This window comes from Podarcis gaigeae (genome assembly GCF_964106915.1).
Source record: "Podarcis gaigeae genome assembly, chromosome: 1".
NCBI lineage: Eukaryota > Metazoa > Chordata > Lepidosauria > Squamata > Lacertidae > Podarcis > Podarcis gaigeae.
In genome coordinates this window covers 87,800,354-87,815,331 of record NC_139678.1, presented here as the reverse complement: position 1 = coordinate 87,815,331, position 14,978 = coordinate 87,800,354, and the positions used below count along the sequence as shown (strand labels likewise).

Genomic DNA, 14,978 nt, shown 5'->3' with positions numbered 1-14,978 from the left:
TTGCCGCTTTTGGCCACAAACATTTCAGGTGTTTTTTTCTTCAAAGTAGCTCTGGTCTGTGCTTCCCTCGTGTGGTGAGAATTAATATAGCAGCTGCTGCCATTTTTAATTTTGTTTTAACCTGGGATGCATCAACACGGTGTGTTTTTATTTTACCCATCATGTGCTCCTGACCCTTCTAAAGAATGGCACCAAGTTGCACAGTGTTGGAGATTCTACGGGCTTCTTTGCACCTGTTCAGTGCAACAAAATACAGTGACTTACGCCAGCAACCGTGACATGGATAGATTTGTTAGGACCAGCCAAAAAACTCATAAAGTGAGCAAGTTTTAAAGTTCACTTTCTTTCAGGCAGAAAGGTGGGAGGGAGAACAAAGGGCTATATTCAACAAGGTTTTTTTGTGCTAGTGCAAGGATTGGTGCTAGTGCAAGGTGATTGCCACCTCTCCTTTCCCTGTGCTATCCCCAAATCTGCTCTGGAGGATTGGACTAACCCTTAGAACAGTTGCAGGGGCAGGAGAGGGATGTATATGTTCTGTTGCAACAGGAAATAGCCTTACATAGAATACAACCCAAAGAGGTTTAACCCCTTGTATACTATATTGCTGTATTATAGTGTAAGCCACTTGGAGGCTGTTTCATTTTAGTAGTTGGCATCTAACGACTCCAGTCAATTAGCTAATATTGCAATGGGATGGAGAATGTGGCCTACGGTCTCAACAGCACAATCCTATATATGTCTGTCAGAAGTAAGCTCCATGGTCTTCTATGGGGCTTACTCTCAGATATAGGATTGCAGCCTCAATTAGACAGAGCTTTCTTTCCCAATGAACCTTCCATATGTTTTGGGCTACAGATCGCATACGCCTTTATGTTAGCCAAGCCGGCTGGAGTCTATGGGAGCTGTAGGCCCCAACAACATCTGGAGGGAGTCAGGTTGTGGAACATCATGCCCAGTGCAAAATAGATCTTGGGTCGCTGCAAGGCATGCTAGGTGAAGGAAAAATGGGTGCTCTTCCATTGAAACCAGGAGAACCACCAGATCCATCTCTAGGACTAATTTAAAAGCACATGTCCCTTGTGAGAGCAAAAATGAAGAAAAAGTGGTAGGTTGCTTGTTTTTAATAGGAACAAAATGAGAAATGCTCCCCTACTGATAAGTGTGTGGACAGCAAAATTGTACTTTCCATTGTGTTGGCAGGCATGGCACTTCTCCTGCAGTTGCCATCTCTGCTTCCTGATTTCAGGATACATTTGCATTTTTTGTGCAAAACAGAAGTACTTTATTTCAGAAATAGCAAAAACCACTGCTCTTCATGGAGAGGGGAAGAGGGAAGGGATAACATTTGCCAGGCATAAAAACGCTGCTGATAAATGTGAGTTCCCTACATCAGAATTCAGAGTAGGGCTGAATGAACACGGTCTCTGACTGAAGTGGTCCGTGTTGCACATCACAAACTTGATTCTCAGTGTCTGGCTCATCATGAAGTAGATTTAGCTCTCACCTAGTCATATATGCAGCTGTGCCCTTCCCCATTCCCTTTGTAAGTGAATGGGCACCATTGTCTCCCCTGCAGAAAAGTAAAGGGCTGCAGTGAGGACGAAACCTGCCTGGAACACCACATCTCCTTGCAATCTGCAAGGCTTCTGTTCACACGATGGGCATTCTGCTACTTTTAAGTAAAGTCGAAAGATTCTCAGCTGGCTCCCTTAATAGAAGATGGGCAAATCACATTCATTCAGCACAAGTGCACTACACAGACATTCCCCAAGCCATGCACACAGGCTAACTGAATGCATAACTTTATTAAATAAATGCTTTGTCATAAGAAAAGACAAAGATCAAAGAGTAACATAAATTATAAGTTGAATAAATAGTATACAGCAATCTTCACTTTTTAATAAAATGTGAGATTCTTTTTTTTTAAAGTACAAAATGCTAAACAGAGCAATTACACTCCTCATCCATTGTCAGTTTTTTCACAAACTGCTCCCCCCCCCGCCCCCCACCGGTAAGAGTATGAATATTTTTTGTTTACTGCAAAAGAAAAAAAATATCCACAGAGCTACTGTATGTATGTAAAGCTATTAAAAGCTACCGTAAAATGTGTAGTGAATAATTCTGCGTAATGATTAAAAACCAGGTAGGATACTCGGAATCATGTGTGTATTGTTAACTGTGCTACTGAGGGCAATAACTGCATTGTAGAAGAGCTGTCCCAGTGTTGTTGTGGGAGGGGCTGAGGGTGGGTGGAGTTGGAAGTTGGGAGTGCTGCAAGCCCCTCTCTCCTCCCTGGGCATTATCTGGGATGCTCATACCAGGAAGGTGGCCTGGGACTGCAGTGACCTGTCAACTGCTGAAGTTATAGATGCTCTGTTGAAAGACAGAAAGAGAGAGAGAGAGAGAGAGAGAGAGAAAGAGAGAGAGAGAGATGAAGTGGAGAAATAGTGCAATATGCTCTTGTACTAGTGGTTTCAAAATAAAACTGTCATCTGCAACAGTGACAAGGAATATCTCAGCTTGAAAGGAGGTCTTTGCTCCCCTGGATATTGTCGTTCGTAGGCTATGGTGACATCCACACCGTATATTTAAACCATGTCTAAAGCCTGTGGTTTCCTCCCCACCCCCCAAGAGAGTTGAGTGCTAGTTATTGCAGCTCTGAGAGCAAGAAACTTTCGTTACCAGGATTGCAGGAAGCCATGTGATTCAAACATAGGATATGCATGTGACCTGCATCAGCTGCAGTGGGACCTTCTAAGACTTTAAAGATCTCTATATGCTCCTGAATCCCACTCACAAAGGTCAAAAGTGAAAGCTGCTTTGGAGATGAAAGGTATCTCACCAATTGCCTCCAAAACGTTCTCCACACTTTCCCTGTGCACAGTCTCTGAGATCAATGTCTCTGAAGGGGACTCCCCCACCGCGTTGTCTTTTAAATCTTTTTTCTCATCACCTCCCACCCTGATTCACTACTGTGGCAGGAAAGTTCTTTCTTAAAGGAAGTAAACTGGGCGAGCCTTTTCTCCGTGGTCAACAATGGAGATAGTATCCTTCTCTTGAGGTGGCATAACTTTCATCTACCAATGGCAGCTGGAGTCTTTATGGGGGATCATGGGTAACTGAAGAGGAAAAGCGATTCAGGCACAAAGTCGCCAGCCAAAGGAAAGGAGTGAGATCTGTGCATTCAATGGCAAATATGCCATCTTTAAAGCTTATAACATAATGGAATTGAGCACACGTCAAAAAACATGGCGTGTCATGTGAGTCACTCACCAGTAGCTTATGGTTGGGGGAGATTATTGAGAATGGCTTGCCAGAAGTTGGCACTGTAACCAATGTAACACAAAAGGCTAATAGAAATGAAGGACTAGTAGGAGGGGTAAAGAACAAAGACTTATTCTAGTAGCAGGTGCTATTAGAGTAATGAGGTTCAGGACTTTTCTTCTAACAGGTTTTGTTTCCCCATAGTCTCTTATGCTATAGTGCCTTGGCATCTACAGGTTGGAAAGAGGTTCCTCTGCCTTTGACAGCTATAGGATCGTGAAGGTTTGTTGTTAGGTATGAATGAATGAATATGATGGATAAAGTAGCCCAAGTTCTCAGTCCTATTTCTAGCCATGTTCTACAGACTTTGGACTTCCCAAATGTTGTCACCAGCCTGTTTGCAAACACAGTTTCCCCTCTGCTCTTAGGAGGTGATCATACAAACTCTGCAAAGGTCATGCCAGTGCTTAGCTCGAGGCCTCTTGAGGGCACATAAAAATGTCAACCCACTTTTAAGGTCCAGGGTGGCAAGTTTAGCACTTTTGATGGGAGCGTGGCTCTTTGGGAGCTTTCCCTTTGATGGAAGTGACACAGGTTTGGGAAGATTCCCTAGTCTGCTCTGCAGGGCCTGTCAGGAAAAGGGGTTGTGCTATTTTTAAAAACCCTTCCTCCCTGAGAACACTGGGAATATTTTGTGACAGTATTCACTAGTACAGAGTACTGACACCTGGTTTTTTTTTGGGGGGGGGGACTTTTATCTATGCATGGGTACTAGCACCTCATTTTTTTTAACCAAAAAGAAAAGCACTGGCTTTGTAGGATTGAGACTGGGGCAGCTGCTTCCCTGCCTTTCAGCTGAGATTTTGAGTGCTGCTTTAAGAATCCATGAAGGTTGATCTTCTAATGGTGAAAGTCTACATCAGCTTTGGGTTCTCCATACTTAAGCAGCAAGGATGAAAGATGTGCTCTCTCCTGGAAAATCAGCTGTGGCCAATGCACTTGGAATGGTTTCTGCTACTGCAGTAGCCAGCAAAGTTTGCAACCAGGTAATGGAACTGTCCTCAAAGGCATCCTTTTGAGCTTATGAGAAAATCCTTTTACAATGTGAGCTGGCAGTTAGGTGGGAAGATTATGTACTCCAAACCCCCTCACCTGCTTGCAATATCTGTACTTTGTGAGTGTGTGTGTGTCCAAGAGAAGTGGGAGATGAAGTGGCTCTCTCCATGCCCTGTTTACGGAGTAAGAAGGGATCTTATTTTCTATATAGGGAAAGGTTTTCAAGTTTCAGGAAATAATAAAAAAATACATATCAAGAAGGAAGGAAGGAAGTTAGGAAGGAAGGAAGTTAGGAAGGAAGGAAGGAAGGAAGGATAAAAGATGGTTTTGGTTGAAACCAGTCCAGGAGCACCAAGAGACTGACTCTACCAATTGGGGAGAGAAAAGGATTTTAGCAACATTCTTTCATCTTATGCAACTAAGGCTGCAATCCTTTACCCATTTACCTGGGAATAGGTCCCTCTGATCTCAATGAGACTTCTTCCTGAGTAGACATGTTACGGATTGCCCTGTAAAGATATATATTTACACCACACACTTACACTGATTTAGGAATCACTCCCTCCTTTCAGGGAACCGTAGGGACTGTAGAAAAGAACAGTCCTTAGGCTTCTTTGGCAAAAGCCATGACAATTAAATTGGTACAAAATCAGCATAACTTTGTAGTGTAAATTTCCCTTAATTTCTTATGTGCCCAGCACATCTCCTGCCCCTTTATATGCTATGTAGATTATATGTGCACTCTGCTCCACTGTCCTTTCCTCCTTGTAAATCTTCTTTTGACAATAGAGATTTGTTTTTAAATCCAAAGGGATTAAGTTCATCAGCCTCTTCACAACCCATAGTCATTCTACCATGGACCTTTCCCATGTATTCTTTAGACCTAGAGAAAGTGCACCATATGTGCCCTGGAGCAAGCAAAATGGATTCAGTTCTCACTTTTGGAAGATGACAGAATTCCCTCTTGCCTTTGTTCATACTGAACCTCATTTTTTCCAAAGAGATAAGAAGCCAATGCTGAGCTTTGCTGTAGCATAGATATCACCAGGTTTCATAGGACCACTTTGTCCCTCTCTGTAATGGCTAGAATGGAGAAGTCCCTCTCTGTAATGGCTAGAATGGAGTATGAATTACCCCTGGAAATGTCAGGACCAGATTAAAGCTTTATATAATCTGTTGCAAGGACAGGGACCATGCAGCCCTCAAGTTGCTGCTGGCCTCCAGTTCCCATTAGCTTCAGCCAGCCTGGCCAACAGTCAGAGATGACTGGAGTTGTAGTCCAGCAACATCTGGAGAGCCCCAGGTTCCCCATTTCTGATCTACTGGCTTGGCCATTATGGTAGTTCGTTCTCAAGATACGCTTTATTTTTGGTGCTACCTTAGGTCTCCCCCTTTTGAAATGCTGGCCATAATTCCAAGTGTGAACACCTAAGGGACCAATGCCCACCACTGGGGCTGTCCACACAATCTTCTATGGGGAAGGACAGATGCGGTCAGGACCTTTCGTTTACCAACCAAAGTCCCAATACAAGTGATTTATCAGCCCAAAGGCATGAACCATGTTGAAAGCCTGAGAAGAAATGCTTAAACAATTTCTGTCCTTCTACTTTGTAGAAGACTTCAGGGACAGCCCAAATGTTGCACACGGGTGTCTTTCATGGAGATCAGGATTATGGCCATTGCAGGGGGCGGGGGGAAGCATCTCAGGTCGCCTATAGCAAGGCAACAAGGGCACTGCCCCTCCTTTCCATCATTACCACAGATTTGCTCCCATACCCAGTTCACACACTTGTTGACACAGAAGCACAATTATACCACCTTGGTAAGTATAGAATTTCTAAAAGGGACCATGATGCTCCTTCTGTCCTACAAGCTCTCTTGACTGACATAGATGATCTTTTTGGCAAGGAACTGGGAAAGAGCTACCTAACTAGGGGTATATTGTTCAGATTGCATTGTCAGCAGAGCATCCAAGGACTTATCCAGTTTAGGAAAGAGGCACAGCCAAATAATCCAACCCAAATGCAGGTAGTAAACAACAAGGCATTTCTACCTTTCCACATGCTAAATCAGGGTTGTGGGGAAAATGGGACTTAGGCTCACCCATCATGATAACAAATGTTCCAGTCAAAGCACAGTTTGGCCTTCTGTTGCTTGTGGTAGGTTTAGCTTTGATTCGGAGGAGAAAGGGTAAAAGTCTCACCACTGCTGCCAAAGCCCAGGGGAGGGGATAACTGGAATATCTAGCAGTCATTTACACTTTCCAGAAAATCTGGATCAAAGATGGAGGTGAAAGGATGGAGTGGGCTTTGTTTGCAATGTTGAATTTTGGGGTAGGAATTCCACCCAGATGATTAGACTTTTTACCTTGGAAGGATGTGTGTGTGTGTGTTTCCATCTCCATATTTCCTTGTCTCTGCACAAAAGGATGGGTGTTTGCACATAGAAATGTGGAGAAATCTCCCCACCCTGCTCTCTTCTACAGAAGACAAATCAAATCTCCATAGAACCAATCTGTGGATTCCCTGATCCAGATTTTCTTGGCCAGTTCTCACATCTCTGGGAATACCCCAATGGTTTGTTGGCTTTCATCTTTGTTCTAGAGCTGATCTGAACACTGCTGGCAGTGAAGGGGGTGATAGATAGAAGAAAAACCCACCAAGGTCGCTTTCATGCTGTAGCCATTCTGCCAGGATGATTCCTCATTTCCCTTTCTTCTGTGCTTAGTAGTGCATGTAGCATGTTGTGGGTGTCCTCCTGGTTCTCCTACCAACAGCGCTCTTTTTTGACGCTCAGCAGGCAGTGTGGGCTTTCTCATCTGCCTGCAAGCAAAAACCCCAGTCCTCTCTCTGTCTCTCTCCATGCTTCTGATTAGTATGTTGTCCAGAAGTGCTTGCAGCCCACCACACCAGTTTCCTCGACTCCTTTGTGTCCTCCTCCAGGAAATCACCATGGGTTCCATTTCTTCTGCACCCTCAAGTGGATTGCATGTTTCTTAATGGCTACTATTTTGGTGATTTTCCCCTAATGCTAGTGACTTTGGATGGGTAATCCTTTCTCTCTCTCCCTCTTGTCATTTTCTTGCATTCTCATTCACCATCCTGAGCAGAGGAAAGATCCTTGTCATGGCAATGTCCATGGAGACATACTGAGGAGTTTAAAAAATGTTAAACAATATATATATATATATTTAAAAATGGCTTTAGTTGCATGCCCAAGCCTGGACATGAAAGTTGTCAAATTATTGGATTCTGCGGGTGATTTTTTTATTTGTTTGCATAGCTGCTTCTTTCCTGGTGGAGACTGACAGTGGCACAACAGGCAGAAATTAAGCAGGTGCAGCTTTTTTCCAGCACAAAAGATGTACTTATGGGGACAAATTAATATGTACTGAATTTCTGCCCGCCATGCAGCAATTTCAGAGTCTCTTTCAGGAAAAAAAAGGGTCTCAACCTACTCTCAGTCACTTCATAGACATTGAAAGATGGCAAAATAGTTTCCTTAGCTGTGGACTAGATTTACAAATCTAGTGTGCATGATTTTATGAATCATGTTTTAACTGCTTCGTATTGTCCTTGCTCAGGGCAATGATTTAGGATATGCGAGTACAATAATAGGAGTCATTCCCCCTGTCCTCACCTTTACATTAAAGGGTAGAGAGTGATAATAATTGCTCAGCATTGTGTGGATTTCCACAGGTCATTTTACATAATTGACAACAAGAAAAATACGCTTTAAGTGCCTGCAGGATACCTGACATGCTATTGCTTCAGCTTGGGTCATGATCCTGCAAATACACAAACCTGAATGCCTTTGATTTACACAAGAAGCTGCATAGAGGTTTGTGGGGCTTCTTATGTGATTGGAGGTCAAAGGACTCTTCTTGGAAGAAAGGGGACTTGTTCAACAAAGAGTAAACATGTGCACCACAGCTGTATTTACACAGGAGAGGGATGGACAATGGCACCTCAAATAATCAGGTCAAACCTCTTACTTAACTGCCCAGGGAATTTTGATTTTTAACCAATGCTTCACTTCACCCTGCTGTAGGTTCTGATGTTCTCTGATCCATTTGATTTTTATTTGAAAAGAAAATAAGGGAGAGAGAGCAAATAAAACCTTAGCCCTGGGGGGAAGGAGTAGAGAAATGACAACACTGAAAAAAGAACCTTGACAGAATATATATATTATGTGTGTGTGGATTGAAATAGTAAGTGGCCTGTTTGTCCTAGGATTCTGCTGGTTAAACTAGGTACTTCCCAAAATCTTAAGGTTTCAAACCCACTAAAGTAAAAAAGGGGGAGGGGAAGAAAACAAAAACAAAATTCAAGTGCTTCTGAGAGCTTCCTACATTGATGCTGTCTGGGCGGCTGGATGACGATACTTTCAAGCATGGAGGCCTACAGAGTTATCTTAGAGCCATGTCCCAAGGGAGGTGGTGGCTGCCTTGTCATCTTCATCTTCTGCCTCCTTCCTTCCTTCCTTCTCTATTTATCCATTTATTTGGCTTCAAAGTGTTGCCTTTTCTTTAGTCTCTGCCGTTGCCATTGAGAGAAGTTGATGATAATAACCGTAGATTCCGAGGTCCTCAGTTTCTTAAAATGAGATGAAAGGAATCAGTCTCCTGGGCACGTCGTGAGGTGTGGGTGGGTAATGGGTGGGTGGGGGAAAGGGCTCTGGCAGGGAGAGGCAAAGAAGGATAATTCACTCAGTGTTGGCACTGTCAAAGTTGTGACACTGGAGGTCTCCGGCTACGTAATCCGTTCCCGGCAGCTTCAGTCCGTACTTATCCACACACCAACACAGCCCACGTTTTCGGCCCCGAGATGGCTTGCACTGGAGAGAGGAGGACGAAAAGGGTGGAGAGTGAGTGGAGGACATCTGGGATGGTCACACCTCCCCTGAGAGGAAGACATCCCCTGCCTACCTTGGAGGAAGTTAACCTGGGAGTTAACCAGCTGGCCTGCTGGTTAAGGCCTTAACTAGACTAGAACCCCAAATAAGCACAGTTTGCTTCTGGGTAAAGGTGTGGGAGAGGTGGAAACCAGCCTAGCCTGCTCCTTTAACTGCAGCTTAATCTGAAGAAATAAACTTTTTCCAGCATGGATATGATGAGCATCATCACTTGCAAATTTTGGTGGATCAAGATGTAGGTTAAGGCAATTAAATGTGGGCAGTTGTCCTGTAGGGTTGCTTGGGTTCTTAACTACACATGATGCTAATGGTGTCACTTGCAATCGTTTTTTTTTATTATTCATTTAATCACCTCCTGCGCCACATAATGCTTGGCTCATACAGAGCATAAATCCATAGGCCACAACCTTGGTTCAGACCAGTGTTCTTCAACTTTGGATCCTCAGACGTTGTTGGACTACCACTCCCATCATTTAAAGCTCACAACAACACCTCCTGCCAGCCCTAATGGGTAAGTGAGCTTTGAATGATGGGAGTTGTTGCCCAACAACACCTTGAGGGCCCAAGGTTGAGGAATACCAGTTTAGATTTTGTGGTGAAACTGTTAAGAGACTGGGTCAATTGACTCAAAGCTGTTTGATGGGGAAGAGTCCCTGCTGTCTGTACCCCTGGACCACAAAGCAGAGCTTGACTCCAAGCAGAGCTTCTACCTGTTTCCTCTTGTAGAAGCCTTTCCTGTCACAGTTGGGAAGGTGGACGGCACGGGGGATCATGCGCTGGCTTGATTTGAGCTCCTGCAGCGATGCCTCCATCTGTCTCCGGCAAGGGCCCTGAAAAAAGAGGAGAGAAAGCAATCAGGTGCTGAGGAGGATGAAGCACTGAACTCCCAAGATAAGGTCAGATTAAGCAGAATTCATTAAGATTAGTAGTGTTTTCTGCATGCTTATCTCAGTGAGGATGTGCAGATTGAGCCAAGAGGCAAGCACATGGGCAGTGGTAATAATGGTGAGGCAATGGGCACACACACAGAGCATCTTAGCCTGGCAGAACCTGGAACTGGCACTGCTTGGAGGAAACCAGCTTCATTATGTGTTGGGCGGCTGAGCACATGAAGGTGGGTGGAGGGAAGAGTCACTATGCAGAGTGGGCTTTAAACTAGCAGCTAGAATTGTGCCTGCCAGCTCCATGTTTTCCACTTATCAATATCCCTCTCTAGCCATCCTCTACCGGCATGGCAGTTATGGTGGGAACATAGATGGTAGGAAGAGGGGAGGAGACAATAATAATATAATAATAATAATAATTTATTATTTATACCCCGCCCATCTGGCTGAGTTTTCCCCAGCCACTCTGGGCGGCTCCCAATCAGCATTACATATTAAAAACTTCCCTGAACAGGGCTGCCTTAAGATGTCTTCTGAACGTCAGGTAATTCTTTATCTCTTTGACATCTGATGGGAGGGCGTTCCACAGGGCGGGCGCCGCTACCGAGAAGGCCCTCTGTCTGGTTCCCTGTAGCCTCACTTCTCGCAATGAGGGAACCGCCAGAAGGCCCTCGGCGCTGGATCTCAGTGTCCGGGCTGAACGATGGGGGTGGAGACGCTCCTTCAGGTATACAGGTATACAAGACATGGAGCAAGAGAATGAAGGGCAAGGGCACATGTGGTACAGGGAAGGACCACACTTACCAGTTCAAACTCTGGCCTCAGCTCAGGGGCAGCAACGCGAGGGTGTGCCGTGTTTTCTGCCCCACCAACGAACTTGGATGAAGTCAGCTTCTTCCTGCGATCCTTCCTCAGGGCCTCTACCTTGGACTCAGGGAGGCGCACGTGTCCCTTGTTCCTGTGCGGTTTGGAAGGGTAGGTCTCCTCTGCCATTTCTGAGGTGGTTGGGTCCTCATGCTCTCGGGATTCTCTTTCTGAATGGGAGAAAGCAAGAAAAAGAGTTGCTTCTTGGACTTTCATCCATTTCCTTGAGCCACAGCGTCCTTTTTTGCTCGTTGCTTTCATAACAGCAGTCTCAAGATCCATAAAATGCACCATCTGTATTTGTGGAACACATGATGCCCACATTCTGAGAAACCTCACATATTGTCAGGGACTGGACAGAGGGGGAATGGTGGGAAGCGCCTCCTTAGCCTGGCCCTTCTAGAGGAGGACAGTATAGATTTAAAACGGTGGCTTTTGGGAGGTCGTAGCTCAGAGGCAGATGAGGTGAAAAGCTGGTAAATAATGGGAGAGGAGCAGGAAGAGGAAGAAGCATCAGGGGAGAGACAGTTGACAGACCCAGTGTCTTTAGAAAACATTCCAGATCCCTCATCTCCCAGAACCCAGTGGGCATTGAAAGGAGAAGGGTTTTCATGGGCTAGCTGGTAGAATCCACTTTGGCAGGTGCATGAAATGTTATCTTTAGTTGGAGCATGTGGGTGAAAAGTGGAGAAATATGTGAAGAGTGGGATCATACGGCAATGAGATGCAAAAAGGGAGGAAAAATGGGGGGGGGGGATAAGGATGATATGTTTCTGGATAATATGTTTTGTTTTAATTTTGAATAAAAAAGTTATTTAAAAAAGGAAACTGTTTAAATGATATTATAACAGCCCAACCTGCTATAATCCAAGGTTGCTGAACACAGTGTTGCTTTTCTAGGGTTACTAAACTACAGCGCATTGTACCACGATCCTGTTGCCAGAATAGGAATCAGACAGCAGAAGACAGGATAATCTGGGTTCCCAGGGATATTTTTTTGGAGGTGGAATGTGCTAAATTTGATAAATTCCCAACTCTTGCTACTGCCACAGTTATTAGTGGAAAGGTTATATTAAGTGCCAAATTGAATGCATCCAAACTAAGAACTCTCCAACTGCTGCATGGCAGGAATATAGCCTACTGTACCAAGAGAAGAGCCACACCCATTACTCCACCCACTTGCCTCTGGCCCTGCCCACCCCTAGCATGTGCTGCCCACCCCTCAGATGGTTGACAGGAATGTGGCCCTCAGGTTGAAAAAATTCCCTACTCATGATGGCTCACATTCAGGCTTGTTCACAAGAAGAGTTTCCTTGGCATATGCCCTGGGAGAAGCAAGCGCCATTTGCTTTTCAGTGGGCAGCAACAATGCTCTGCTTCTGGAACTTATTGTGAAAGAGTAAGGCCCTCATTAAAGAAAAGCTTGTGGTGCTCCATACAAGGTCAAAAGAGACATTACAAGGTATAGTCCCCTGAGTGAAGAGATGTAGCAGATTTGTTGCCTGGCAAGGACTCTCCAAGGGGTGGGTTGGAATCCTCTCAGTAACAGCGGATCTTCTCAGCTCTCAGCAGTAAACACTCTGGCAGGCTGTGTGAGGGGCCAAAACATACCCAGGGGCAGCAAGTGTCCTGTTGTTCGCATGCAGCAGACTATACTGAAATCTGTCACTAAGCCTCAGGCAAGCTGATGGCAGTCAAATGTCTTGACATTTGTAGTCTCTTCCTCACATGCAGACATACATTAAGCAGCTGAGTGGGAGGGGGATATCTCCCCCTCTCCTTTCCAATCAAGCAGTTTGATAGCATTTCAAATATATCTGAATTCCACCAGAATTTTGAAATATATGTACAGGGGTCAAGTTCAAATTCCCACTTTTGTGTGTGTGGGGGGGGGGTTGAGACTTCCCCCTTAAGTTTTTATTTTTTAAAAAAATCTTTGTACACCTTCAAACAGTGTTCAAACATGCTAATATTTTCTTGTCTTGGTGGCTCCATTTTGGCTGCAATCTTATTTGCACACCCCACTCAAGTTTGCTATTAAAGGAGCAACGGTCAAGAGTCATCAGTGCTATCTAGAAACATTGAAGGTGATGGTGGCCAACCTGATGTCTCACAAAGTTTACAAGCAGGCAAAATGCTGGTAAAAGGTAAAGGTACCCCTGCCCGTCAGGGCCAGTCATGACAGACTCTAGGGTTGCACGCTCATCTCGCTCAAGAGGCCGGGAGCCAGCACTGTCCGGAGACACTTCCGGGTCACGTGGCCAGCGTGACTAAGCGGCATCTGGCAAGCCAGCACCAGCGCCGCACATGGAAACGCCGTTTACCTTCCCGCTATAAAGCGGTCCCTATTTATCTACTTGCACTTAGGGGTGCTTTCGAACTGCTTGGTGGGCAGGAGCTGGGACCGAACGACGGGAGCTCACCCCGCCATGGGGATTCGAACCGCCGAGCTTTCAATCAGCAAGTCCTAGGCTCTGTGGTTTAACCCACAGTGCCACCCGCGTCCCTAAAAAAAAAATAAAAAATGCTGGTACCCATCCCCTATTAATCCTCAGTGTCTGTTCACAAAAGGTGATGAATATTACCTTTCAGGCTATCTTGGGCCTGGGTAGCAGCCACTCATTTATCCTCCATTTATTTATTTAATCCTTGCAGACATCGATTTATGCATGTGGCCTTTCCCACCTTCTTGTGGCAGTGCATTCCCTAGAGAAAATCCACCCTGCCTCCTAAACTCTCTGTGTGTTCAAACTCTCTGATCCTAGCCAATATGATCTTATTAACAGATGGTCGCTTTTAGAGCTCCAGCACGGTTATATATAGGAACAACTTGGTGACAGCCTATACTTAGCTCACTTGTGACCTTTAATACAGCCCTTAGAGCAAAAGAAGGCTATTTTTAGCTCCAAATTTCAATAAAGTCCTAACCCCACAGAGACTATGGAATCCTGCACTGCCCATTTCTACCAGGCCACCCAGGGCAGCTGAGAGATTAGGGTGGTCACAGGAAAACGATTAAAAGGAAGCACAGAGTGGAAGAAAGGAAGGGCTGAAGCTTGGCTTTGTCTGCACCCAGGATGCACCCAGTCTCCTTAAAGCTTTCAACAACCTCAAATCACCCTGGAATCTGAGCTGTCACAGATGACCCACTTGGTGCTAAGCTTGTGTTGGCAAGCTTGCTGGAGAAGGTAGTCCACTATTACACCTCTTCCAAGAAGACCCTCTCTCCAGTCTCCATCTATGGGCACTTAATCTAGAACAGATCTCTCTCACCATATTTTAGAGGCCAATCCTAAAAATCCTTATCCAGATGTAGAAGTGAAGTGTCATTGGTTAAAGACAGGGCTTCCTGGAAAGTACTCCATACTTTACCATGCAGTCCTAAACATAAGGACTAGGGAATAAGTCCTTGGAGGGGTACCAAGTTGCTATCCTGAGAACACAAATGCACCCTGATAGAGCAGAGGAGGCAGCTGCATGTGAACATCATCACCTGCCCTTTCCCCCACTGCTGTACCGTGAACCCCAGGTCCTGCTTGTGAGATGAGAGGTGACAGGGGTGAGGGTGGAGCAGGCAGCTCTCCCATCTCCTGTTGCATATGGGGACATGGAGGTTCGGCCATGTTCTCCAGCTTGCGATTTGACAGCTTGCAGCTCAGTTGAACCCAATGGGAATGAGCTTTTGAACAATTACCTAGAATTAGGCTATTAATCTTTTTGTTGCTTCACACAAATCACACCATTTTTTGTTCCTAGCACACCAAATAGAGGTTCTGACTCTGCTGCAAATTTAAGATGTTCCTTTTGGTTGGTAGTGCTGTGTAGAGATGGGCAACCTGTTGGGTGCTGTTGGACTCCCAAGCTCCCATCAGCCCCAGCCAGCAGGGCCAGCAGTCAGAGTTGATGGGAGTGGGGGTCCAACCACATCTGGAGAGCCACACCTCTTGCTTCTTCCCTCACCTATTCAATCCAATCCATACCATCTCCTGTATGGAC

General features: G+C 45.2%; 1 protein-coding gene across 1 annotated transcript in view; it reads right to left on the bottom strand.

The window, feature by feature from the left end:
• Window positions 1-1,786: 1,786 nt before the first annotated feature.
• The window catches only part of IGFBP5 (insulin like growth factor binding protein 5), a 47,858-nt gene continuing 34,666 nt past the window's right edge, over window positions 1,787-14,978 (bottom strand). The window contains exons 2-4 of the mRNA XM_083751856.1: window positions 10,923-11,152; window positions 9,945-10,064; window positions 1,787-9,156 (exon numbers count right to left, since the gene is read on the bottom strand). Of these exons, the coding sequence (XP_083607982.1) occupies window positions 9,025-9,156; window positions 9,945-10,064; window positions 10,923-11,152 (482 nt within the window). The 3' untranslated portion in view covers window positions 1,787-9,024. The remainder of the gene's footprint in view (window positions 9,157-9,944; window positions 10,065-10,922; window positions 11,153-14,978) is intronic.